The 25,872-nt window shown below is 38.8% G+C and overlaps 1 protein-coding gene across 3 annotated transcripts; it reads right to left on the minus strand.

Annotated features, from left to right (window-relative positions):
- Nucleotides 1-661: 661 nt before the first annotated feature.
- On the minus strand, nucleotides 662-25,567 carry MED1 (mediator complex subunit 1). Of its 3 annotated transcripts, none has more exons than XM_081027475.1 (18): nucleotides 25,343-25,551; nucleotides 23,110-23,216; nucleotides 19,778-19,856; nucleotides 18,337-18,391; nucleotides 18,100-18,232; nucleotides 17,363-17,391; nucleotides 15,266-15,337; nucleotides 14,654-14,728; nucleotides 14,024-14,097; nucleotides 13,603-13,692; nucleotides 12,740-12,851; nucleotides 12,094-12,218; nucleotides 11,554-11,672; nucleotides 9,914-10,115; nucleotides 8,397-8,492; nucleotides 8,173-8,278; nucleotides 6,907-7,047; nucleotides 662-1,648 (listed from the first exon to the last, which is right to left on the minus strand). In XM_081027475.1, the coding sequence occupies exons 1-18, from the start codon at nucleotides 25,365-25,367 to the stop codon at nucleotides 1,618-1,620; spliced, it is 1,671 nt and encodes a 556-aa protein (XP_080883601.1). In that variant the 5' UTR covers nucleotides 25,368-25,551; the 3' UTR covers nucleotides 662-1,617. The 3 variants fall into 3 exon arrangements, with proteins under 3 accessions (XP_080883601.1, XP_080883599.1, XP_080883600.1); XM_081027474.1 differs by lacking the exon at nucleotides 662-1,648 and adding an exon at nucleotides 3,572-6,712 and having other exon boundaries at nucleotides 25,343-25,567; XM_081027473.1 differs by lacking the exon at nucleotides 662-1,648 and having other exon boundaries at nucleotides 2,926-7,047; nucleotides 25,343-25,567.
- Nucleotides 25,568-25,872: the final 305 nt, after the last annotated feature.

The raw sequence follows: 25,872 nt of genomic DNA on the forward strand, positions 1-25,872 counted from the left end.
AGCAAGTGTACCCGTAAAACGGCGACAAACTATAGAATCATGTTCCAAAGATAAATTAGAAACTATAAATTCAGCAGTCCTGCCAAGACACTACTAATTGTATTCCAAAACATTTATTAGTTTGTCTTTATACCTCTTAATTCGCAGTTTTAGTGACTGGCTTGTTTTGAATTTAACTGGAAGGCTTATTGGCTTATTACCCAACTCTTCAAGCATTTTGTTGTTGTTGTTTTTTTAACTTTTTCGTTATCCTAGAAAGGACTTCTTAAGCAAGGAACCTAACTAAGCTTCAGAAACTCATTCTCAGGCCCACAAACCCAGGTCTAGCGATTCTCTTCCTCTCCCAAATACATTTACTGTTATACATGGCTTCACTTCAGCCATATAAAAACAGCCTTTTACTTACCTCTCATCTAAGAGCGGTTTTCTCTCAGCAAGTACTGATCAATTTGTACTTGGCTTACAAAAGACAGTAAAACTAGCTCAAGCAGATAAATGAAAATATTCACAGGTCTGTTTCCCTATTTCAGTTATCTTCTCCAGTTAACCTATTTCAAGTAATACTCAAGGAAGACTTTTTTTTTTGATTGACCAGACTTTTTAAAAGCTTAATAAATGAAAATTGTTCAAAGGCTAAAAATTTATTACACACAGGCATATTACTTTTTATCAAAGAAATTTATTTGCATGTAAATAAACAGGTTCTTTTGTAATGTTTCGGGGAAAAATCCCAGATTTTTGTCTACTTTCAAAAAAATGAAAAACCCCAAAGTATTTACAGAACGGCCATACGCACAGAAAATCAAATTTGAAAGATTTTAGAAAAGACCCTCCCCAGCTGCTCCTGATGTACATTTTTAAAACTCAAAATTTAAAGCTCAGCTTTTACAGCTGAGTATGTTTCCCAACCTAGCATCTGAGATGTTAAGTACTTCCTACCCCTCAAAGAACTCAAGCTTGGAAATAAGGGGGTAGGAGGATTGACAAAGGGGGAAAAAAAAAAAGATTGCCCAGGGATTGTAAATAATGTTTCCTATACTGGCATCTACTTTAAGTAACTTGACTGGATACTGTATGACTCACTGGCTTCTGGAAAGGTGGTTTTTGTTTTCTGAGAATTCATCATATTGCTGCACTAAATTTTTAGATCTAGGCCTTAAGGAAAATCTTTCCAAGAGTCACCAACTTCAAGCCTGGTTTTGGCAATGATTTCCGACTTCATTCCCCCCCAAAAAAAGTTTTAAAATACATTGATTTTGAACCTGAAATCTTCATGTACATCAGAGCAGGTTTTGACCAAGAACCCCTAACATGAAGCCAAGAGACAGAAGAATCAGGTCAAACAAAGACTACATAAGACACTAGCAGCAGAAGACAGTAGAAGTTGACTTCATGTCCTTGCCGTCTTTTGAAACAGGAGAATGAGTACACCTAGACAGGAGGGAGGTGTCCCAGGCTTGGTTTATTCTGCCTCTTCTCCTCCACCCTGTGGAGAAATGCAGTGCTCCCTGGTTCTCAGGCAGGGTGAAGCAGTTTAGCCCCGGCTCCCTGTTAAGCAAGTTCAGATGCTGGGTCAGTGTGTGGGGTGTGCCCATCGACAATTCAGGGGCTTATCCTTCATCCAGATCCTAACTCGGGATCCTTTGATCTGGGATGAAGACAGAAAGAGAGAAAAAGCTTCCCAGTTTACTCATTTTGGTATTTGTTGGCTCTGCTTGGGGGAGCTGAGCCCCTGATACTATGCAGTACATTCCCCATAAAATTTTCCCCACCCAGGACAAACTTAAAAACCATGTAACTTTGTTTTATTTCTGCAGAAACCAATGGGATAGGATTGAAAACTAGGTGAGAAACTTGTGAGAAATCCAACCTGGTTGTATGTCTGAGAGGCTGCTACTGTATCAGCATCACAAGATAAAGCATTCTGGTATCACCTTGCCCATGTCCTCCTTAGTGTCACCCAAGACATTTGACTCTGATACGGTAACCGATAACTTTTCTTGCTCCACTTTGCAATGTTTCGTTTCCTACTTCTTATTACCTTAGGACACAAAAGTGGCAGAGTTGTTGAGAGCTGATGACCAGAAAAGGGAGAACACTGGAGGAAATCAGAGACAGGAAAGAAAGCCAAAGCTGATTTTCCAACTCTATGCTAACTTCAACCTGCAGAAAGAGCTGAATATAGAAATCTTCTTCTTCAGTATCTGATGAAGTCACTCCATGTATTACACACATACACAAATGAATCACCTGGCTTTTCTTTTTGTTTTAATCCAGAAGAGTTGTGCTCGGGACCGTGCCCCGTCCTACTGATACAGATCCTGAATGGAATCAGGAATGGCACAGTGCAGGTGTCAAATTCAAAGTAAGGCCGCAGAATTTTGAGAGGACCCTCCAAATACTGAGAACTTGTGTTGCACTCAAATGGTCTCCTGGATTTTTATATTTATCAGAAGGGCTTCTTATTGATGTCCCCCAGAATCCAGACTCAGACCTATTACTCCAAAAAGGTCCAATTGTGTTGCTACATAGTAGCAAGGGTTTATCTTCATGCCCACCTAGCATTCCAGGCCCCCATTATTTCAAGTGAGCTTGAAATTGTTTTAAGTGAACTATGGCTGCAAATTTTTTTTATTGTTTTATCTAAGGGAGCATGAGTGATTAAAGACTGGATTCCTCCTTGTGAAGAGAAAGGAGCCCAGCTGTAAGGAATGGCATCAGTTATCCTATAAACAAAATGCTGGGGTGTGGACTTTTGGCACATTGTGGAGATAGGAGAACTATTAATTCTGTAATGGTTTTCATGCCACTGGGTCAGGGAGGCTGTCCTACATTAAACCTTACTGCATCTGAAAACATGTTTCCATCCCAAAAAGCCAGCCCAGCTTTTTTTTTTTTTCACTTTTTTTTTTTTTTTTTAGAGGAAAAAGAGACTACAAATCAATACCTTCACAGGGAGGTAACTCTTAATATTCCTATGATGTCTGAACCCTGTGAAAAACCTCCTAAAACAGAAATACCATTTGGGTTTTTCACCTTGACTCTAAAGGTGGGCTCTGACTAATCTGCTTGGGCTTGATGCTACAGTACCAGCTCAAGCTACAAGCTCCCTACAACCAAATAAGCCTTGCTCTTCTACCTCCCATCATTTTGAACCCTGAACCTCATAGAATTAGAAAGAAATACTGCATAAAACCAGATAAAAGGGTTAAAATATTACAAATAAATAGCTAAAATTATCTTCCCTCCCCCAAACACTCCTCAGAAACAGACACCGAATATTACTTAAGTGTCCAAAATGACCAAAGTCCTTCATTTGCCCCTGCCTCAAAATGGACAACTACCCAAAGGTGAACAACCTTCATGCAAATGCATCAAGGAATGTATTGCTTTTTCACTTTCTGCCCAGCCCTTCAAATACATGCACTAAAATGAGTTTAAAACATGGCCTAAAAATGGAAAAAGGGAGAAAAAAATATATATGAATATTTCCCACAAAACTGTTACCCACCCTTCCCTCTCCCTATGCCCCTCCCACCCCCTCCCTTTCATAAGCAAATATTTTAACCTTTTTTATTTCCTGGCAAAGGAACAAGCGATTCTTGGTAACTAGAATCAAACCCTATGGTTTCTTTTGTAGGGTCTGGCTGTGCCTTTCTAAATTGACCCAGCTCAGTATCAAAGACATGCCATTTAACATTCTTAAACATAAAATCAGACCTTTCCATCTCACCCGTTGTGGTCTGCCTATAAACTGATTAGTTTTTCTCCGGCCATGTTTTTTGTCTTAAAAAGTAAGGGTCCTAATTGCCAATCAGGGCTACATCCATAAGATCATCATCTTCCTCCCCAATCATAAAGTCAGGGCTGAGCCTCGAGGGCCTGTCTGTAGATAAAATTGTGTTACTTGTCATAGACAAGGACTGGTCTGAAGAGATGGGTGATTTAGACCAACTCTCTGGCTTGATGCTATGAGATTTTTTCTTGTCTCGGTCTTTGTCCCGGTCCCGATCTTTGTCTTTTACTTTCTTCTTTTCCTTTTTGTGCTTCTTATGCTTCTCTGTGCTGTATTCTGGAAGTGGTCGGATGCCATCATCTGAGCTGGGACTGTTCTGATAAGATTTCTCTGCTATGGAGGAGCCTGACTCACTTTCACTGTCCAGATTCTGGGGGGTATATGCTGGTGACTTGCTATGGCTGGGAGAGCCACGCTCATGCTTTGGAGTGGAACCACTGATGAGTGGGGAGCCATAGTTTTTGGAAGAGGCCATCTGAGGCCTAAGCCCTTCTCCACTACTTTCCCCGGGTTTCTGCAAAGTCACTTTGGCTTTAATGCTGGGGGATCCCCCATCATGCTTGCTGATGATAATTTTTGCCACACCCGTACTTCCCACATTTTTTGACTCTGAAGTCTTCTTAGACGAATCCACTGAGCCCCCCGAGGTGGAAACCTTTGATTTGTCTTTATCACTTTTCTCACGCTTGCCCTGGAACTCTCCTCCTGACATATTATGTTTGGAGGACATAGAATGGCTAGAAGAATTTGTGCTCATCCCCATCTGGCCGTCCATTGGGTCTTCACCCCCAGGGCCACTGGTGACAACCCCATGCTTCAATTTATCTATGACAGCTGTTAAGGACGGCTTCTTATTTCTGCTGGGAGATTTCCCTTTGGAACTCCCATGCTGGTTCTGAGAGGATGACATGGAAGAGCCACTTGAGGAAAAGGATGAGGAAGATGCTGTACAAGAATTAGATGATGGGGGAGTTTTCTGAGACAATGAGCCTGAGGATCCTAACCCTGAAGACGACTTCATGCCAGTACTTGAACTAGTTCCAGACATATGAGAACCTCCAGAACCTGAACTGATAGGGGACTTGGCTTTAGAGGATGGGGGAGTCCCAGGAACAGGCTTCATGGGAGACGCAAGCTTATCAGAGCCTCCAGGTGGCCTTGAATGAGAAGGGGATATGTTTGGTTTACTTAAAGAAGGATTCATAAGTGATGATGGCTTCCCTTGAGGTTTCATCTTGGTGCTGCTGGAGCCACTGCTCAGTCCATGCTTGGTAATGGGAGAGGAGCCTGGCTTCCCCCCAGACTGGGATGAATTTTTGGACTGGCTAGATCCAGAAGACCCCTGGTTAGAATATATACTGCTACTTAACTTGGAACTTGATGAACCTTCTGATTTACTGCTTTTCATCTTGCCTGAGTTGGAAGCAGAAGACAAGGAAGAAGAAGAAGAATGGCTATGGTGGCTTTTACTGCCTGAGGAAGACACAGAACCACTGCTGGTGTACTGACTGTGAGAAGAGGGCTTGCCCACCATCACAGTTCCCTTAGGAATCTGAATAGTGATTTTGGGAATGGGTGGTGTGGCAACACCTGGGGGAGTCTGAGATCTTCCTGAACTGCCTGGAGATTTGGATCCACCTGTACTGGTAGGTGGGGTGAAAGGTCGGTTAGAAGAACTGTGAGATGGAGACTTTCCCTCAGTGTCTGCCTTCTTCCGCTTTGGAGGCTTATCTTTGCTCTTGCCATCATTAGACGCGGTCCGACTGCGCTTCCCTGGTTTGCTATCTAACCCTGGCCCGGACAGACTGCTATTACTGGTGCCATTGCCTTCCTTTACTCTCTTCTGAGTCTTGTCTTTCCCTAAGTCCCCAGTGGTCAATAAAGGACTCTGGCTACCACTGTGATGCTCCATAAGATCTACAGAACCCAAAGCCTTACCAGCCACTGCGATAATACTGAAATCAACCGTGTCAGCTTGGCTATTGCCTTTAAACTTAGTCTCCCCATTATCACCTCCAAGCATTGGCACCCCCAAAGTATTTAGTGCCTGAGATGCAAATCCTTTGAAATCATCATTATCTCCACTTTGGCTGCTTTCATCAAAATATTCTTCTCCAAAACCACTTTGGCTCTGGCTATTCAACAAATCAGGATTGAAATCTACTCCATCAGGAAAAAAATGATTGGTAGGAGACTCACTACTGGGGCTTCCAGCAGCATCTGCAATAAGGTCAGCGGGATCAGTGTATGGATTTTCATTATTATTGGTTTGAAAGACATCAGGGTCAAAGAGGGCACTCTGAGAATGTCCAGAGCTTGAAGAATCTCGAACAGGGGTGCCAATGGGTGGGCAATCGTCATTAGTGCTGGGAAGCTTAGAGGCTTCTTCTGCAATGTCTGAAAGGATATCAGTTACATCTGGGCCAATGCTGTCTGAACTGGATAGTCGGACCATCCTTTGAATACTGGGTTGGGGGTGAGGTACTGGTTGTGGGTAAGTTGTTGGGGGAGTGCTACACTGGCTTGGAGCTGGAGTGATGTGTGGCGTATCCAGCGTGTCAGCTGTCATGTTGACATCAAAGATAGGGTTCTGTGAGTCAACATCCATTGAAAAGAGCTCCCTCTGAAAGTCATCTTCAGTCTGGTGCTTGGGTTTGTCAGGTAGTAATCTAGATGACTTCTTCTTCTTTGTCTTGTTGCTTCCCGAGCACATTTCCATCCGGGGTGAGCCGGAAGAGGAGTTCTGCCTTTCTAAAGGGCTGCATCCATAAAGGGCTGAGAAATCCTGGGCAGGATTATCTTTAAGAAGGTTCATGAGCATCGGGTGATTCTTGGTGTTGCCGGCCATCGAAGAGACAGGTGGCGGCGTGTGATGAGGAGGGGTCGGACTCGAGCCAATGGTAGACCCCCCGTTCCCTGTGATTTGCAACAAACTGGTAAGAATTGGGTTCTGAGACACCTTGCTGAAGTCCTCCCCATGGCCCACCGACTCATGCCGATCTTTGATGCTCATGCTCATATTAAACAAGGTGGTAATGGGACCCCCCGGAAAGGTGTTGGTTGGTGTAGTGGTACCACTCATTGGGTTGTTGCCTGTGGTCATGCCATACCCTGGGCTGCTAGCCGGGGGCAGGTTCTTTTTCACCATGTCTTCAACTGTCTCTGCAATGAGGGACAGTGCTGGGGTGTCGGCCTGAATGGTTTCAGCCTTCCTCCGAATAGCCCTCATCGTCACAGGGATGGACATACATCTGTAAAATGAGATGGAAAAACAAAGTTAACATTGCACTAGCTACTGAATAAAACCAACTTTCATTAGGGAAAACAGGCTTTAATTTTGCCTGAGATTTAGATATGCCATCAGAGGTTTACATTAAGCAGTTTTCAGGTAAGGCAAATAACCCAAAGGCAGAAACAGTTCTACGAAATGCCAGAGCATTGGGTAAATTCATTCTAAAAAGAATCTAGACCGGTAAGCAATCATCAACCTCTTTTGAAGCACCACCAAAAACTATAAACAAGAATCCAAATAATTAGATATTACAATGAACTAAAAGAAAACTCTAAGACAATGCACTCCTTTTGGAGCTTCACATGTGATTAATGGGATATAGGATTTCTCTTAATTAATGAACCACTACAAAAATCTCTTGATTCATCAAGTTCTAAACCTTAATGGTTTAGATGACCCCAAAACTATACTGGGAAAAGTGGCTGGTATAAAATCTTGTTTATTTTACAGCAAAACTTTTAATCTTACAGGTAAATTTATATTTATAAACATATGTTTGAAAACATTTTGTTCTAGAACATCTCATTAATCCTAAACGGCCAGTTAGTAACAGTTTAGATTTTTGAAAATCATGTGATTTCTGTCCAACTACTCTGCAATCTTACCTCAAAAGCTGCCATAGACAGTATGTAAATGAACAGACATGGCTGTGTTCCAAAAAAATTTATTTACAAAACAGGCCACTAGTACCTGGTCAAGAAAAATCTCAAAATTACATATTAATGTACCTGGGAAGCTGACTGCCTTACATATCTTCCCCTATACTGCCACTGACATGTTACATATGTTAAAAAGTAACAGTAGGGGACAAATGAAAAAAAGATCTACATCTCATTTCAGCTCTCGCCCTTCTAAAAAGAATCCTAATGCCGGGCCTGAAGTTACCTACCTTACTTCCTATTACTCACATAACGATATTTGAAAACACCAAAGCTCGTATTGCTTTTGAATCCAAAAGCAGAAGGGTGAATTTAAAGCAGTAACTGAATCCTTTCCTCCTAAATTTCCAATTCACTCTAATACTGAAAACAACATTCCTTATACACTTCTTACTAGGACTCGGATGGAAAAGGGCCAGTGCTACCTTTGAACAACTTTGGCAATGAAGTCATCTGTGCAGATGAGTGCATCTGACATCCCCTTGTAGAGTTTACAGCTCACGTGTGTTGAGTCCTGCACATCCATTACCACTGAAAGACAAAATATATAGGACGTAGTTGAGATAGATTCAGCTTCTGACTTTTCAAAAAGAGATAAAGGTACCACACTGCTGCCCTGAGAGAGGTGCTAGTCACCTATACAACTCACCACACACCAGGGAGTCATTCACAGGGTGCTGAAAAGATACACTGAAACGGGACTCTGAGAGGGGACACACTTCAAATTGGAGGAGCCCAGGAGAATCTGAAAGGCCAAGAAAACATCATAAAATAATCAACCAAATATAAGACTTGAGACAAGTAAATAATAATCCCTAAGTATAAAGAAAGAAATTCTTTCTCTCCTTTGGAAACTAAATCCCACATGTGTTTTACGCACAAAACCTACTACGTATGTCATCCACAGGTCATAAAAGGAATTTGCCAGTTTGTTATAAATACTCTAAAACAAAGAAGTAACTAAACTTCAATTTTCTAAAATGAAGGCATTTAATCCGTAAATTGTTAAAGGCTTTTTGACTGATATAAACACCCTGCCTTGAAAATTAGTTCGGAATATAAATGTGGCCAAGAGGAATTTCTCATTCTGCGTGATAAGCAGACATCCAGAACCACTGCCATAAACCCTGCTTTCTATCAGTGTTTGCAGCTGTTAGCTGTGCAGCCCATGATCTGGTAAGCAGGGATGTAGGGGCTATAATGTAAAATGATACTTTTATGCCAAATACACATAGATCTGTCATCATAGGTTCCTAAGTCAAATATTCTGGCAGCCCAGAGACAAGGATCACAAATTTTCTTGGCAAAAAGCATCTCTATAGGACTGACTTCATAACCGCCTTACAAAAACTCAATTTTAGATGCCCTGAAGCTATTTGGAGAATTATCCCAGGATTCAAATACACGAAATAGAAGGGCCATAAGTACACTTGCATATGCTCTGTGTCATTACTCTCTCTTACAATTTCTCTTTCCAGAGCAATTCTTAGCCCCATAAAAGATACTTCCTGACTCACCTTCCCTGTTTCTTCTTATCTACCATTTGCATTAATATATCTCTATCACTTTACACTTGAAGTGCTTTACAACTAACTATGGTTAACTAGAGCAGCCAAAATTCACATTAGGCTTCTAATAGCAAACATTTTCAATGTATTTGAAAAACATTAGCATTCTAGAATCCTGGGAGAAAAAAGGGCACAAATCTCAACTCCTTTTAAACGATATGATTACGTTTTACAAAGAATGGGAAGAGGAAATATAATCCGGACTAAAAGCTGAGAAACACTGTCCTAACAACTTAAAATTTAGATATCAAGAAGTCCTCTCTTCCTACAGTATCCCAACTTCTACTTTATATTGTGCTGCAAGGTTCAGGCCCTTAGGTACCAATTATCACTGCATACAGAAAAAGAGTAAGTCTATTGCAAAACCAGAATAATAGTGGTTTCCAAATGCCAATTTATAGATTGGTTCCATCATATCATTTGTGGAGCTTAAATTAGATTCCCAACTCCTCCCACTGAAGTGCTAATTCAGTTCATTTGGGTGTGGAAACCAAATATCTGTGTTATTAAAAGCTCCAAAGGTGATATGAAGGGCCACCAAATTAGAGAACCGCTGTTTCCATTTAGCAGTAAGTACATCAAAAGGAAAGGCAGGTACCTTCTTTCAGAATAGTTCTTTTGACACAGCTTCCAATTAGGGTGTTATAGGCCACTTGGTGTCTGATGAGATTTAGGATGAGAGGAACGCGGCCAGGGTGCTGAAAGGTGACTTTGCTCACAAGGGTTCCTTGCAGACTCCTTCCATCTGGGAGAGGGGCATCCTTGTTGAGGAAATAACAGTGCTGCTGACCTGGAAGAGCCTGGGCACAAAGAAACAAGGAAACGAATGCTATTTACCATTGTACTCCAACCACAAACTATCCTGAAAAAAAAACCTACTCCTCAAAACTCAGCAGCAATTTCTTGGTGAATAATAAAACTCCACTGTGAATTCTCCAGTCCCCTAAGTTATAAATGCCAATTATTCACTTGGTTGAAAAGACCATATTTTTGGCAAATGTTCTGCTAGTGGTTTCCTAACCTAGTTAACATTAAAATTACCCCAGAAACCTGTGTAAAAGAGGTTCCTGAACAGTAAGTGCAAAATCTGTATTTTCAGTAAAACATCCTATATAATTATAATGCAGCCACAATTTGGGAACTACTACTTTAGACTATCATCAAACATTCAAATTTAAGTGAAGATGAGATTTTGGAACCTTCCTTAATATATTCATCCAGCACTTTCTTCCCTGTATGTACTTCAAAGATCTTTCCAGATTATAAGCACATGGCACTTGCAAAAATTAAACAGTAAAAATGCTTAACACGGGGCGGCCCGGTGGCTCAGACGGTTAGAGCTCCATGCTCCTTACTCCGAAGGCTGCCGGTTCGATTCCCACATGGGCCAGTGGGCTCTCAACCACAAGGATGCCAGTTCAACTCCTCGAGTCCTGCAAGGGATGGTGGGCAGCGCCCCTGCAACTAAGATTCATCACGGCACCTTGAGCTGAGCTGCCTCCCGGATGGCTCAGTTGGTTGGAGCACAAGGGCTCTCAACCACAAGGTTGCCTGTTCATCTCCCGCAAGGGATGATGGGCTCCGCCCCCTTGCAACTAAGATTGAACACGGCACCTTGAGCTGAGCTGCTGCTGAGCTCCCAGATAGCTCAGTTGGTTGGAGTGCGTCCTCTCAACCACAAGGTTGCCAGTTCGACTCCCGCAAGGGATGGTGGGCTGTGCCCCCTGCAACTAGAAATGGCAACTGGACCTGGAGCTGAGCTGCGCCCTCCACAACTAAGACTGAAAGGACAACTTGAAGCTGAATCGCACGCCTCCACAAATAACAACAAGATTGTTAGTTGTGGAGTCCTTTCCATAGTCCTTTCAACAAGATTGAAAGGACAACAACTTGACTTGGAAAAAAACGGCCTGGAAGTACACACTATTCCCCAATAAAGTCCTGTTAAAAAAAAAAAAATGCTTAACACCTACTTAATAAGCTTATAAAAGTTCAGAGTACCATCAAGAGACTTTCATCTGAAATTTCAACAATGCAGTGTATGTTGTTTCCTGATTCAGAAGCTCATGCTCTCTTTCTTCAGTATGTTTCAGAGATTTCTGAAATTTCTGGCCTGAGTAAATTAGGATATGATCCCACAGTTCAAAACAATGTTATTTGATTTTAGTAATCCCATAAGCAAAGATTCTGATCTTGGGTCCAAACATAACCTACAACAGTCCATAAGGTCTTACTTACAGCATAAAATCGCATGTTGTGATTCAAAGGTATGGGGTCAGGGTCCTTTGACAGCTCAAACTGAGTGATCAGTTCATAGAGGGGTACATAAGTTGGTTGAGTTTCAAACAATGGAATTCCTGGAAAAACAAGGATCAATATAATGATCATAGTAAGATTAGAACGTTGATAGCTCAGTTTTCCCTTCATGACTTCTATTTCATTTGTCCATTTATTCAAGAAGTACTTAGTACAAAGCAATATGACACCTATACCCATCAGTATCTTTTTTTTTTAAATTTTTCAAGTGCGAATACCACCTAGGGGTAATGCAGAGCGGTCTTTCTGTTTTAAGATTCCCAAGTTCTCCAACTAAAATTATTTAAATGAAAGTACCAGCCTACCCCACTCCTCCTCCTCCTCCTCCTCTGGAAACTACAGGAAGAAAATCCATCAGTATCTTTTTGAGACCTGCAAGACCTAAGGATATCTAAGATATTCTGAATTTGAATTTTGCTATTCACATTTATAACAAGTATTAGCTTAATACTTAAAACTCACCTGTGCAGTTCTGAAGTTTCTGAACAAATGCTCTAGATACTGGGATTGGCTGGGGAAATTTCAAGAAGAAACAGGCAGGAAGATCAACACTGTTGGCACTGGTGATTGAGGAGAAGGAGGGAGTCCTTCAAACAAAAGGGGGAAGGTTACATTTTCACCTGATATGAAAATGAAAAATCTAAACACCCATTCCTAGACATGTCTGTATCATATAAACACATAACTGACAAGGCTTATCAAAACTCACTCTTTGTACTCCTTCCTCCAATTCTGAAACATCCTTTTTGTTAACCCTAAAGTGTTTACTCAAACTTCTATCCTGAGGCAACTTCTATCCTTCTCTAGTTATTACTCCAACATAATTCCAAATCAATGTAAGTCTCATAAGAAAAAAATGGAGCAATCATTAAACCAGAGGAACTGTCACAGTTCTCTTCTTTTTCTCTCAGGATAGAGAATGTGTTCTCTGAGCAGACTTCAGAGAGGAACATTAAAATAGACATTGAAAAAAATTAAATAGATAAAACAAAAAGCCAATCTCTAGAAAGTCAAGTGAGGGAAAGCCAAATGAAAGTAATACTTGTTTCATACTGGGCTTGAAGTTGAAAAAATGGACTTCATTACCCTAGAATTATATTTAACTTACCACTTGTTGTCAACCGGATGTGACCCCATAATTAATGGTGCAATTGGGAGTTTATACATAATAGCTGTTCCTTCAATTGTCACTGATGCATTCATGCCCAAAGATCGAGGAACTGAGAATAGGAAAGAAAAAGGGTATTCTCCAAAGTAACACAAATTATAAGGATCTTAACATTTAAAAAAAAAAAAAAAAGGCTAACTTCTGAATAATTTGTTAGCCCTATTTTGTTTGTCAGATATTGTAATACCTAGGTAACTTAGAATTGCTAAAAGTTATCTTTCTAACCAACCAATATTTCTCTCTGTCAGTAGATAAAATACAGGAAACAACAGTCCAAGGGAAAAAAATGTTACAGGCTTATTATTGATATTTGCTTATTTTCTCCAACTTCGGAATACATTTAAATAGAATTATGATTATAGGATAGTCCAAGACTGAAGTTACAAGGGGACCAAATGAGGTATTAGGCCATTTCTCATTTTATTTTAGGGTATCAAAGTACAAATAGAAAATAACATCCACTATTGTAATTCTATAGTAAGTTAGCTAATTTCTTCACCTTTAAAGTAATGACTAAAGGGGATTATTTCAAGTCAGATGGTTTACATCTTTTCATTCACTTATTTACTTATTCAAAAGCACTTATTAAGCTTTTATATTATGTACATGTGTGTACATATACATGTTTGTATGTGTGTGTGTGTTTGCACATGATACACTATCAGGTACAAACTTTGGTAGGGATGGCAAACTTATTAGAGAGTAGCAAATCAGAAAGTATAGGCAGGCCCAGGCATTCAAATTTTTTAAAATATTTTTTAAACACTGAACTAAACCTTCAGTTGCTTTACAATTAGTCTTACCATTATTCTCATGCAAAATGATGGGAGATGTAGTCTTATCGTCCAGCAGGTCAGAAGGAGAGGCATAGTACTTCAAGTTCATTAAATGACCTATGAAAAATAAAATTTATCACTACATCTTTATCAGGTAAATTACAAATAAAGAAAAACATTCCCATTCCTGTAAATCTATATACAAGAGCAGTTTTACAGATATGAAGACTCTTGCTCCAAAGCAGCTTATGAATATGACAGAAGCATAAGTATTGATTCCTAAAATAAAACTTAGGAAGGACTGGTGTTAACACCGTAGAAATCATTAAAAATACAGAAATGACTGGTAAATTTTTCCCTCTGCTCATAAACCAAGGTGAAATTTTAAGTATTGATCCCTCAACTGAAATGAGATATTTTTCTAACTAAGCAAAATAGGATCACATACCCCCACTTCTTGGAGTGAGATAGCCAACACTTCCATGAAGAATCTTATCCAAGGGACCAGCATTGGTTGCTTTCCTGTAAGACACATGATATATGTTTGCTTGTATTTAAGCCCTGAAAGTATTAGTGCAACTCTCAAAAGACTTATAATAACTATCCTAATGATTCTGTCCTGTAATTGGGCATATAACAATTATATTTCACCTTCAAAGTGAAGAAATTATTTCTGAGTATACAGTAGTATATATAATATGCTGAACAAAAATTACAACTAGACTATTATTTATTAGATGGGAGGCGAGTCTTCAGATAAAACCTATGGAATACCAACCAACAACTTATGAATACTGACATTCAGAAAATGGAATGTATACAAAAACTCAGATACAAACAACAGAGGGTAAGAGGGGAGGGAGAGTGTTATAAGAGGAGGAAAAAAATGGAATGCAATCATCATTTGGGAAGTGAAAGGAGATGGACAAGATGTATGATATAGGTAAAATATAGATAACAATACATATCTATAACATAGATATATAAAAATAGGACTCTGGTAACCCCCTATATGAAAAACTTTGAGAACAAGGTACCTAGAAGGGTCATATAGAATTGACACTGTAGTCAGTCTTACCAATACATAACTGCCATTTTAGATAGATCCTGTTCTAAGGATTGGAGAGCCAAGTACATTTTAGTCTTCAGTTTGCTAGAGGAGATGAAGAGAACAAGAGTTAAATAGTTAAAATGCACACACACACACACACACACACACACACACACACACACATTGATATAGAAAGACAAGAGGGCAAGTCTATATTGGAGGCAACTAAAATATTCATTAAAAAAAAAACCCACCTTTAAAATGTTAAAAAAAATCCAGTGATTTATCAAAGCTAATTTTTATCTCTATTTAAAAGAGCCAGCATGTTAACAGAATCCCAAGTAGCATGAGAGTAAAAATGACAAGCCAGTTCCACAACTGACTTCAGCCGAGAAATCAATATGTTGAAGATATCTCAAAGATTATAGTTTCTTATAATCTTTTCATTATAATCCATTAATGCAGATGTTGTTTGTTTAAAGTACCTTTAAAAGACAGTTGGAAGCTGAGCTAAAAATTGTCAATATGAGTAGAATCACAAATGAGATAGGGCAGAAGACGTGGAAAATTTCTGAGCACAAAATGGTTTACAGATTTATACTGATTTTTCCAACAAAAGCAAAAAATAAAAATACTTACTTATCCCCTGGAAGGTTATAAAGATTAACGAGACCCTTAAGGTGCTTAGAAAATTCATCAAAATTTTTTTCCCTATAAGAAGTTCAGAGAAGAGGGGAGAAAGAGAATAAAACATATAATTACTACTCAATCTTAACAGCAAAGTACCAAAAATAATGGCTGTAAAAAACTAATTTTAATAATTTGCTTTACTCTTTTTCCCCCAGTTCAAGTTTTCTAGACTCAGTCAAAAGTAGCAAAAAAAAAAAGAAGTGTTTTCCTTTCTCTGCCTGTTTTTCTAGAGAAGGTGCTAAAAAGCAGTGTAAAAGTCAAAAAGATCTGATAATTTATATAGTGATTCACTCCTAAGTAATGAGACTTGGTTTAAATTAATCATTTCCTTTTTCTCTTTATATGCAACCAAGATGACTAGATATCTGTTGAGGGGAAGAAAAACTTGATTGGAAAAGAAATGGAAGCAAATAAATTGAGAAGATGGAACACTTGTGTGTAGTATATGGCAACATAAGAGCGGAGAGGGAAAATGAACACTGGGAGAAATGGGAGACCTAGAAAAAGGGATGGGTCCTGTGGAGGCAAACCATATATTCCTATATGTTCCTATGACTAAATCTACCCCAGGAAAAAGGAACTAATACTACCATGACCGCTGGATTCGTAGAACCCCATATTCAGGCTTGTATTCTCAGTCAAATGGGCTTTTTATGGCCAGGCTTAGGAATCCAACAAAACTCAACAATTCTCTCTCTCTCTCTCTCTCTCTCTCTCTCTCTCTCTCTCTCTCTCTCTCTCCCCAAATGTAAAAAAAAAAAAAAAAAAAAAAGTCTCTTGAAAGCTAAATTGCCCTGACAATGTCAGATACTTGATCAGGCATTTATTGAACATTTACTGCTGGAAGTGCCATGAAGATAGTAAAAAGAAAGAAGAGCAGCAGCAAAACATACTCCTTACCTTAAAATTACTACCTATATAAAGTAACTAAAAATATCAATTATAAAGGCTAACATTCCTTTTGAGGTTCCTACTTCCAAACAGGCTCACAAATTATCTTTAGAACACCACTAGCTCATAAATTGGTACAGTCTCTACTCCAGATTAGAACCAGAAATACTGGTTTGATGGACTAAGCCAATGTTCATCCTTTTGGACAAATGTGATAATACACCTTTGCTAGACTTACTGATTCAATGAACTCATGAAAAGGTTATGTTGCTTTGCAATTTTTTTAAAGCTCGTTCAAATTTGGTGCATTTGGCTATAAGCACATTAAACTGATCATTGAGAAAGCTAAGTGTAAAACTTAGTTCCTCAATATTACCACCCTTTCTAAGACATCTCCATGTGGTATCTGAGAACGTCACTATATTTAAAACATAAAATTGATGTAATAACTTTCTCAAATTCCCAGAAAGTTAATTCTGGTTTTAAATTTAAGCATGGAAATTTCTACTCATTCAAAGAAAAAAGATAAGCCAATAGAAAAAGCTATCGACTGCCAAAAGAGATCCTTCAAACTTTGTGCTTTACTATGATGTGAGTTTATCACACATATACCTTAAATATAAAACTAGTTTTCTCAAAACTAAAGTGAAAAAAGTCCTTTTTCATGGTATAGACAATTTTCTGAAGCTTTTTCTGATTCAATAATTAGGTTCTATTTATTTTTGTTGCACACATAATTCCAAAAGGTACATCAGTATTTTCCAACCAGGAGTGATTCTGCCCTGCAGGGGACATTTGAGATATCTGGAGATAGTTTTGATTGTCACAAGTCAGGAGATACTACTAGCAACTAATGGGGAGAGACCAGAGCTGCTGTTAAACATCCTAAAATGCTCAGGGCAGCCCCCTGGAGCAAAGAATTTTCCAATCCAAATTGTCAATACTGCCAAGATTAAGAAACCCTGAGCTAGACTGAGTAGGGTAAGAAATCAAGCTAAGTCAATTCTGAAAGTGAACAAGTACAGACTGTGAAAAATCTTGACCCAAGAAAATAAATTTGTTCCTCAGGAGAGTAACTTCTGACTGTCCTCAAAACCTAGCTTTAAAGAACAGCACTGTCAGACAATATCAGGAATATAAATATCATATGCTTACCTTAGCTGCTGTACAAGTTCTGGACAGCTCTGAAATTAAAGAAATTATGTTAAAACTTTAAACTACTTTAAGACCTTAGAAGACATCAAGAATTTCTCTTTTATTGACAGCATGTGCTTTATAATAAAAACACTGAAACTATAGAAGGTCCTTATATTCAGATATCAAAAAGTATTTTCTTCCTACTTGGTAAACCATGGGATGGGGCAGGAAATTAAAAATCAAAATATATGAAATCATGTATAAAGGAATCAACTTTCAGTAGTTTGTTTAAAATATAAGGATCTCTCCTTAATGCCATCCTTGGAATCCATATCCAACTGTCCGGTTACACACATTTTACGTTCATCTCTTTTATAGGATTTTTGAGAGACAGCAGCTATCTACAAGATTATCTGGCCTTCTAACGTAGTTTTAAGTTCTTTGAGGGAAGAAACTTTGAAGTTATTTATCTCTGTATTCCCCAGCACCTATTGTTCAATTGCGGCTCACATTTATTGAATGGAAAGGGTTCCTCTGGTGTTTCCACTTATCAAAGCCTTTGGATGATGTTGGAGATGGACCCATGTTATTCTAAATTCCATTCTATAGCTACTGATGTTGTAGCCCATCACATCACCTCTACAGTGGCTCATGAAAAACCTAAACCCGAGAGATTTCAAACCCCAACATTCATGTTAAAAGTAATGTCCTTAAGTAAACCCCACAGATTCCAGTGAAATATGGACAACACATACCACAGGATTCTCCCCATGGTGAGCCACTTTTACATCACAAAGCTGTCCTGCAGGATCTAACTGCACTTCCACATAGAACATATCTGACGTGATGTAACATTCAGTGCCACTGGCACTGAGGTGAGAGCCCAGTCTAGCAGGAACAAATCAAAACAAAAATTAATAGAAGACACATAAATAAAGCCACCCAAAGTCAACACTAAGTTAAACATTTCTGCCTACAAATAGACTACTTACCCATTCTGTCTGGCTATAGACTCCAAACGGTCAGTCATTGCTGGTAAAGATGTTACTATGAAAGAGTGAAAAAAGGAAATCACAAAGGATGCTCTAAATAAATTGTATTCTTTAAAGATAGAAACATACTGAGGAGTATATCCATCCTCTCAAAGCTAGAAATACATTCAATAGTTTGAATGCCTATAATTTTGGCAAAGTTCATTGGTAAGATGTAGCTGTGGCCTAGGCATAATAAAAGTCAAAAAAAAGATCTATTTGAAAGAATTATTGGACCTTTCTCCTCCCCCTTTTTCATTACTCATTTGGGATAGTTATCTTTCACTTAAGACAGTTATCTACTAATGCTTGAATAAGAGTGATTAACATCAAAACCGACATAAAAACAAACACTCAAGTGTTCATAGTGTCATTACTGGCAATAGCCAAAAGATGGAAACAACCCAACTGCCCATCAATGGATGAATAAACAAAATGTGGTATGTACATACAATAAAATATTATTCCACTTTCTTAAAAAGGAAATTCTGATACATGCTACAAAATGGATGAGCCTTGAAGACATTATGCTAAGTGAAATAAGCCAGTCACAAAAGGTCAAATACTATGATTCCATTTATATGAGACACCTAGAGTAGTCAAATTCTTAGAGACAGAAAGTAGAATGGTTGTTGCCAGGAGTTGGGGAGAGGGGAAAAGAAGTTATTGTATAATGGGTACAGTTTCACTCTGGGAAGATGAAAGAATTCTGGAGATGGATAGTGATGATGATAGCACAACGTGAAGGTACTTAATACCACTGAACTGTACATTTAAAAATTGTTAAAATGGTTAATTTTATGTTACATATATTTTACCACAAATCTATATATGTACATACATATACATACACATATATATACATGTATATATATACATACATACATATATATATATATATATATGTTTACATATATTCAGCTGAATCAGGTTCATTTGTGGTGGAATCAGAGTAAAATCTGTTTTTACTTTCATTTTCCCCAAAAAATAGAAGAGGCAATTATAAGCATGAATAATGAAGCTCGTGATTTAAATTTTATGCTTGCTTTCCTGAAAACATTATCCATAAACATAGTAAAAACCCTTCAGCATTAAAATGTCCATCTTCTTATTGAGAATTAATTAGAAGAAAACATAAAGGGGGAAAAAAAAGAACTTTCCCCTCCTATCTTATAGCTACCTTTCATCAATTATCTTTTGCATCTCTACCTGTCTCTAAAATAGGATCAAAACTAAATGTTTCAAAAGTTCAGTCAGAGCTCAATTCCATAATGAAAGCAAGAGCAACAGCTGGCATAAGAAGTTGACTTATCTCAATTTATATTTCTAGTGTAAGCATAAAATAGTCCATCTTAAACTGGGTGTTTTAATAAATCAGCATATTTCAAAGATGTTTACAAACCTTTGAGAGCTTTCTGCAATGTTTCCAAACAGCTGACCAAATGTTGGTGGCCTCCAGAACTCATCACAACCCTCTTCTCCTGTATTAAGTGGGAAAACATTTGAGGGGAAAATTAACCAAGCTAACAGTGTTTCAAATAAACATGTACATTATCCAACATTATTTCAGAATAGTCTACAGACTGCATGCTATAGTCTATACACTCTACTTGTACATTCTCCATGTACTCAAGATAGTCTATAGACTCTTAACTGTTACCCTGTCCATCCAGCTAAAGGAGGAAAAGTTCATATCGTACATGAATACATCTATATCCATTTACATGAAGACAGAAAAAGTTATTCACAGATCTAAAATAATATCACCTTCAGGGAAAACTAAGGAAGAATCAACATGTAATAAGTGAGATCAGTCTCCTGTGGAAGTAACTACATCCTAAGATTTACTCAGTTAAATGGGGTGGCTCACAAGATTTGGCAATTCCCAAATCTAACCACGTGATTTGCATGGAATCTAAGAAATACAACCAGACTGCAGTCAGATTAGATTGACTCTAAGAAACAGAATACGTAGCCCAGAAAAGAGACTCCCAAAGAGTAAAAACTTTGGCATAGTTTTTCTAACCCTATCCAGGGAAGAACTTTTTTCTCTGCACAACATTCTAGTCCCCAGAACAGTTTTATGACACAGGATAGTTTTTCAGGCTGTCCCATGTCCTAAATCCATCTCTCTTTGCTCTAATTCCACCCTCACAAAACAAACATCTGATTAATCAATAATCTGGCTTTCTTTCTACCTTGAATAGACAAGGGGGTGCTCTGGACAATGGATACCAGTATTTTGGTAATTGGAAAGATAAACCCTGTGTTGTAAATCAATACATTGGCATTCTGATTTACATGTTAATCTACTGAGATTTTGTTAGTATATCAGTTGTTGAAAACTCTTCAAAATCTTCATATACCAATAAAATTAGGTTTTTGAATCTCCAAAAGTGAGAGACAATGGATGTTATGGTGACCAAAGACAGACACTGGTACCTCAAGAAAGGGTCTAAGTAGCCACCTGAAATTCCTTCACCTCATGATTTCTCTCTGACAATATCATTTATAGAACATATTTCAAACTAGAATATGGCTGCCTTGTGTTATAAAAATGACAACCTCTAAATTCCCAGACTGGAAAAATTGCCATTCTTCTATTTAAGATTGTAATTCCTTTTATGTACACAATCCTAAGCCAGAAGATACATACGAGTATATATTTGTAGAATTTACAGTTACAGAAATCTTTTAGCAACATGACACTTTGATATCCATTATCTGATTTGATCCTTACAACAGAATTACAGTAGGTCCTCGAATAACTTTGTTTCATGAGAAAACATGTTGATGAGAAAACATGTTGATGAGAAAACAAAAATCGATTCCTGGCCAGATCCATTGTCTGTGTGGAGTTTGTATATTCTCCTCATGTCTGTGTAGGTTTTCTCTGGGCACTCCAGTTTCTCCCATGTCCCAAAGATATGCATGTTAGGTTAATTGCCATGTCTAAATTGTCCCAGTATGAGTAAATATGAGTATGAGTGTGTGTGTGAGTACACCCTGCGACGGAATGGGATTCTGTCCAGGGTGGGTTCCCACATTTTGCCCTGAGCTTCCAGGATAGGCTCTGGCCACCCAAGACCCTGAACTGGGAATAGGAAGGATGGAACATAATTATCTTACTTGCTTTTATTAATATTTCTTAAACGTATGTATGCTCATATTTATTTCAATGTTTAATATTAGAAGTGTTTTGGGTCTTTATTTAGAAGTTTGGTGATGTTTTTGTGACCAGAAATATACCATAGGAATTTAACTCTTGTGTATATCAATTAGCTTATGATAATATTGATTTCATTATACACCGTTTTGCTTAAAGTTGCAGTTTCTAAGTACCTATCAACGTTAAGTAAGGACTTAATGTATGTGGAAAAGCAAACTGGTATTGTGTGCCTTTACTTTCCAGATAAGAAGACTGAAACTCAGAGATATTAAATAATTTGTTCAAGGTAACCTAGGTAGCAAGCACTGGCGTCAAGCCTAAAATACAGGTATTCTGACAGCAAATTCAGTTATTTTGCTAGTGCTATACTGATATGATCATTTAACACTAATAAACCTACTAAACTGAACTTACTCTGAACCCAAAGTAAGATTTGGTGAGGAGGAGGGGGTACTTCCATTGAAGTATAACATATATACAGAAAAGCATATTAATCTTAAATGAAGAGATTCCTGGGGGCCGGCCCGGTGGCTCAGGCAGTTGGAGCTCTGTGCTCCTAACTCCGAAGGCTGCCGGTTCGATTCCCACATGGGCCAGTGGGCTCTCAACCACAAGGTTGCCAGTTCAACTCCTCCGAATCCCGCAAGGGATGGTGGGCTCGGCCCCCTGCAACTAAGATTGAACACGGCACCTTAAGCTGAGCTGCCTCCCAGATGGCTCAGTTGGTTGGAGCGCATCCTCTCAACCACAAAGTTGCCGGTTCGACTCCCGCAAGGGATGGTGGGCTGCGCCCCCTGCAACTAGCAACGGCAACTGGACCCGGAGCTGAGCTGCGCCCTCCACAACTAAGATTGAAAGGACAACTTGACTTGGAAAAAAAGTCCTGGAAGTACACGCTGTACTCCAATAAAGTCCTGTTCCCCTTCCCCAATAAAGTCTTTCAAAAAAATAAAAAATAAAATAAAATAAATTTAGAGATTCATGATTATCACAAAGTAAACACACCCATATAACCATTGCCCAGGGAAGTGGAAGTCAAGTTTTCCTATATCACTTGACCACCACTGGAATCATATGGATGAACATTTAACATCCAGCCATGCTCAACCCCGTCTTCCACTTAACTAAGAGTTCACCATACTGTTGAATGACTCAGGAGGGAGTAGTACTGTGGAAAAAGGCTGACAAGAGCGAAACTAATTCAGAATGAACTGCAAACTCTACTCCCAGCATAGATGAAAGGTAAATACTATTACATTAGTATCAAGGAGCTTGACAAGAAGTGAACAATAAATGTCTCTATACCAGTCTATCATGTGTGTCTCTTATTGGTGTATTTCTTAGCACCTTTGCCTACAGTACACCAGTGCACTATAACTCATGATTAACACAATTTTATAAATATATCTCCTTAAGTAGACTCTTAAAACACCTGAGTAAGGGTGACTATCAACTTATGATAAACAAAATTGAAGACAGACTATAACAACTAGTTTGGAAAAGTCTACACAGGAAGCTGAGCTTATTAAATAATTATCTAAGCACACACCACAATCCTCACTCACCATGACTTGACGCACAAGCTTAAAGGTTTCACTCCAAGGTCTATTTTGGTTAAATTTTGCATGGAGCCGTTCCAAGAGAGAACTCATCTTACTCAGCTTTTCCGATTCTACAATATAAATCAGAAGACATCGTTAGAAACTCTTTCAAGAACTTCCAGTTTTTCTTGCAAATGAAATCCCCATACATGATCCTGGTAAGAACTCGGGTAAAGTATCATTTACTTGGAAACATACAAAGAATATATTTTTAATGACAAGAAGACACACAAATTATGAGTCTAATCTAATAAATACCATAGAATGGGACTGCTTTCTATTCAAACTTTGAATGGGAACAAAAAAAAACACAAACAAACAAGAAAAAACCCATCTCTAATCATGTTTCAGGATCAAGACAATTTAGTGACAAAAATCATTTCATGATATGCATGAAATCCCTTGCGTGATATATATAGAGTATATATTTGAACATGGCCTTACTATGGTTGATTGATTTTCAATGTGAAAATACAGACTTTCTTAATTTTTTACACAATTTTAGGAGATCAATTTCTAAGTATTATCAAGAAAACATGCTTTGTCATTCAGATTTCTCCTATTTGAATTCAAACTAAATCTATTGGACAGGGAAGATGTAAATGTCTAAAGGATGAGTTTCCAGCAGAGGTAAGAGAAAAGTAGGAAAAACTGGCTCCTAAACTGTGTTAACGAAAACTCCTATGCCTTTAAACACTCCTCTAATTCTTCTACTGCTTAGAACGAGCAAAGACCTGTGATACCGTGTTTCCCTGAAAATGAGACTGGGTCTTGTATTGATTTTTGCTCCAAAAGACGCATTAGGGCTTATGTTCAGGGGATGTCATCCTGAAAAATCATGCTAGGGATTATTTTCCGGTTAGGTCTTATTTTCAGGGAAACACGGTAGAGACCACTGGCAATGCAAAAACACAATATATGCCTGAAATGACATGTGTGATTTATGCCTGGATAAGTTAATATGGAAATAACCATCAAACAAAGCAAAATGGGATATACTCTTAAAAACAAACACATTATTAATTGAAATTCAAAGGAGAAAAAGTTAATTGGTTACAGGGATGTTACAGAAAAGGTGTCATTGAAAGACCAATAGAATATCAGCAATCAGAGTTGAGGCAGTGACACCTTCTAAATCAAAATTCAAACTCCTTCCTCCAATTTCCTCATCCAGAAAACTGGTTTTTGAGCTGTTTCAGCCAGTTGACAGTTCTGGACACATTTCTGGCTATTCCCACTTGCAAGACTCATTCATTCAAGCACTATTTTATGTGCCGGGGATACAGCAGTGAGCAAACTAGACAAGATTCCTGCCTCATTGAGTTTCCATTTTACACTGTCATTCCTCTGCACCCAAAGAGTAAACCTTCTTTCTCTCCTTCAAAACACATTCCCCTTTCTTTTCTTGAGAAGCCTGATACATACCTTTATACGAATGCTGAAATCGTATATGAGCAAGTACTTATGTGCCAGAGAGTATACAATGATGAGTAAGGCAAAGTCCCTTTTCTATAATACGAAGCTCAGAGTAAAGTGGAGAAAACAAATAAAAAATACAGTGAACTGTATTACTACAACTACGTCAAAAATGCTAAAGAAGCATTTAAACTGGAGTGTAGAACTTTAGAAAATTAAGTAAGATTCCACAGAAAAGTTGTTTTTCAGCAGTTCTTAGTCCAGCCATTGAAAGGATGAAGTTCAACGCCTTTTTTAAAAAAAATATACAATAGCACAAGATCTGAACACTGACATTCTAGGGAACTGTTGGCTTTTAATATCATAAGGACCTAATCATTTCATTCATGCCAAAACATCCTCCAGTACTTGAACAAATAGCTCTTACTATTATGTCATTTATTCAGACGTCTCTTCTGGAACGGAGGTGTAAGCAGGTTTTAGATTCACTCGCCTGGTCTCCCATAACTTTAGGATAAAAATGCCCTGAGGCCCAAATGATTGCCCCTACCTAAGCAGGAAACCGTCACAGAAGTTGGGAGCCCCTATCGCCCCAAAGTCGTAGCTTTGGATCACCAGGGAAGGCACAGTCAGAATCTGAAACTCGCACAAATCCCGCCTTCGGGACTCGGCGCCCTCGGGAGAGTGGCCCCGGCGAAGGCATGAGAGGACCCCCAGCTCCTCTCACAGACTGGCTCCCCCAGCTGTGTCCCGCCCCCTGCTTTCCCCTTCAGTCACTCACCCTCGGTTTCCCCCTGAGCCTTCATCCTGACGGGGAAGGCCTGAGTCCTACACAAGAGGATAAGCCCTTCCCCACCACTACCGGCGGAATCAAGTTGGTTCGGGCTCCCGGGACGCGGGGCACCAGCAGTCCCCACTCTTCCCGGGAAGGCTCAGTCTGAAGTCCCTGGCGGCAAGAAGAGAAGGGTGCTCGCGGCCGCCGCCATCTTCCTCAACGGAACTTCCCAAAGATCGCGAGATTAACCGTGATCCTGCGAGAGAGGAAAAGGGCTGGGCACCAAACTATCGCGAAAAATGGTTAATGCGGTACTTCTCGCGAGATTCTCCCAACATAGCTTTCTCTAGGCTTTAGGTTATCTCAGGTTTATTGCGGTAGGTATGGTACTTCCCCGTTGTTTGTGATCGGTTCCTCTTATGAAACCGGCAGTTCATTTTGGCATTTAAGCAGTTCGCAAATTAAAATCCCCGGCTATGTTTACTGAAAGACTAAGTTTTCGAAGAATATTGGTATTAGAGATATTTTATTAAAGA

The sequence above is a fragment of the Rhinolophus hipposideros genome (genome assembly GCF_964194185.1).
Source record: "Rhinolophus hipposideros genome assembly, chromosome: 20".
Taxonomy (NCBI): Eukaryota; Metazoa; Chordata; class Mammalia; order Chiroptera; family Rhinolophidae; genus Rhinolophus; species Rhinolophus hipposideros.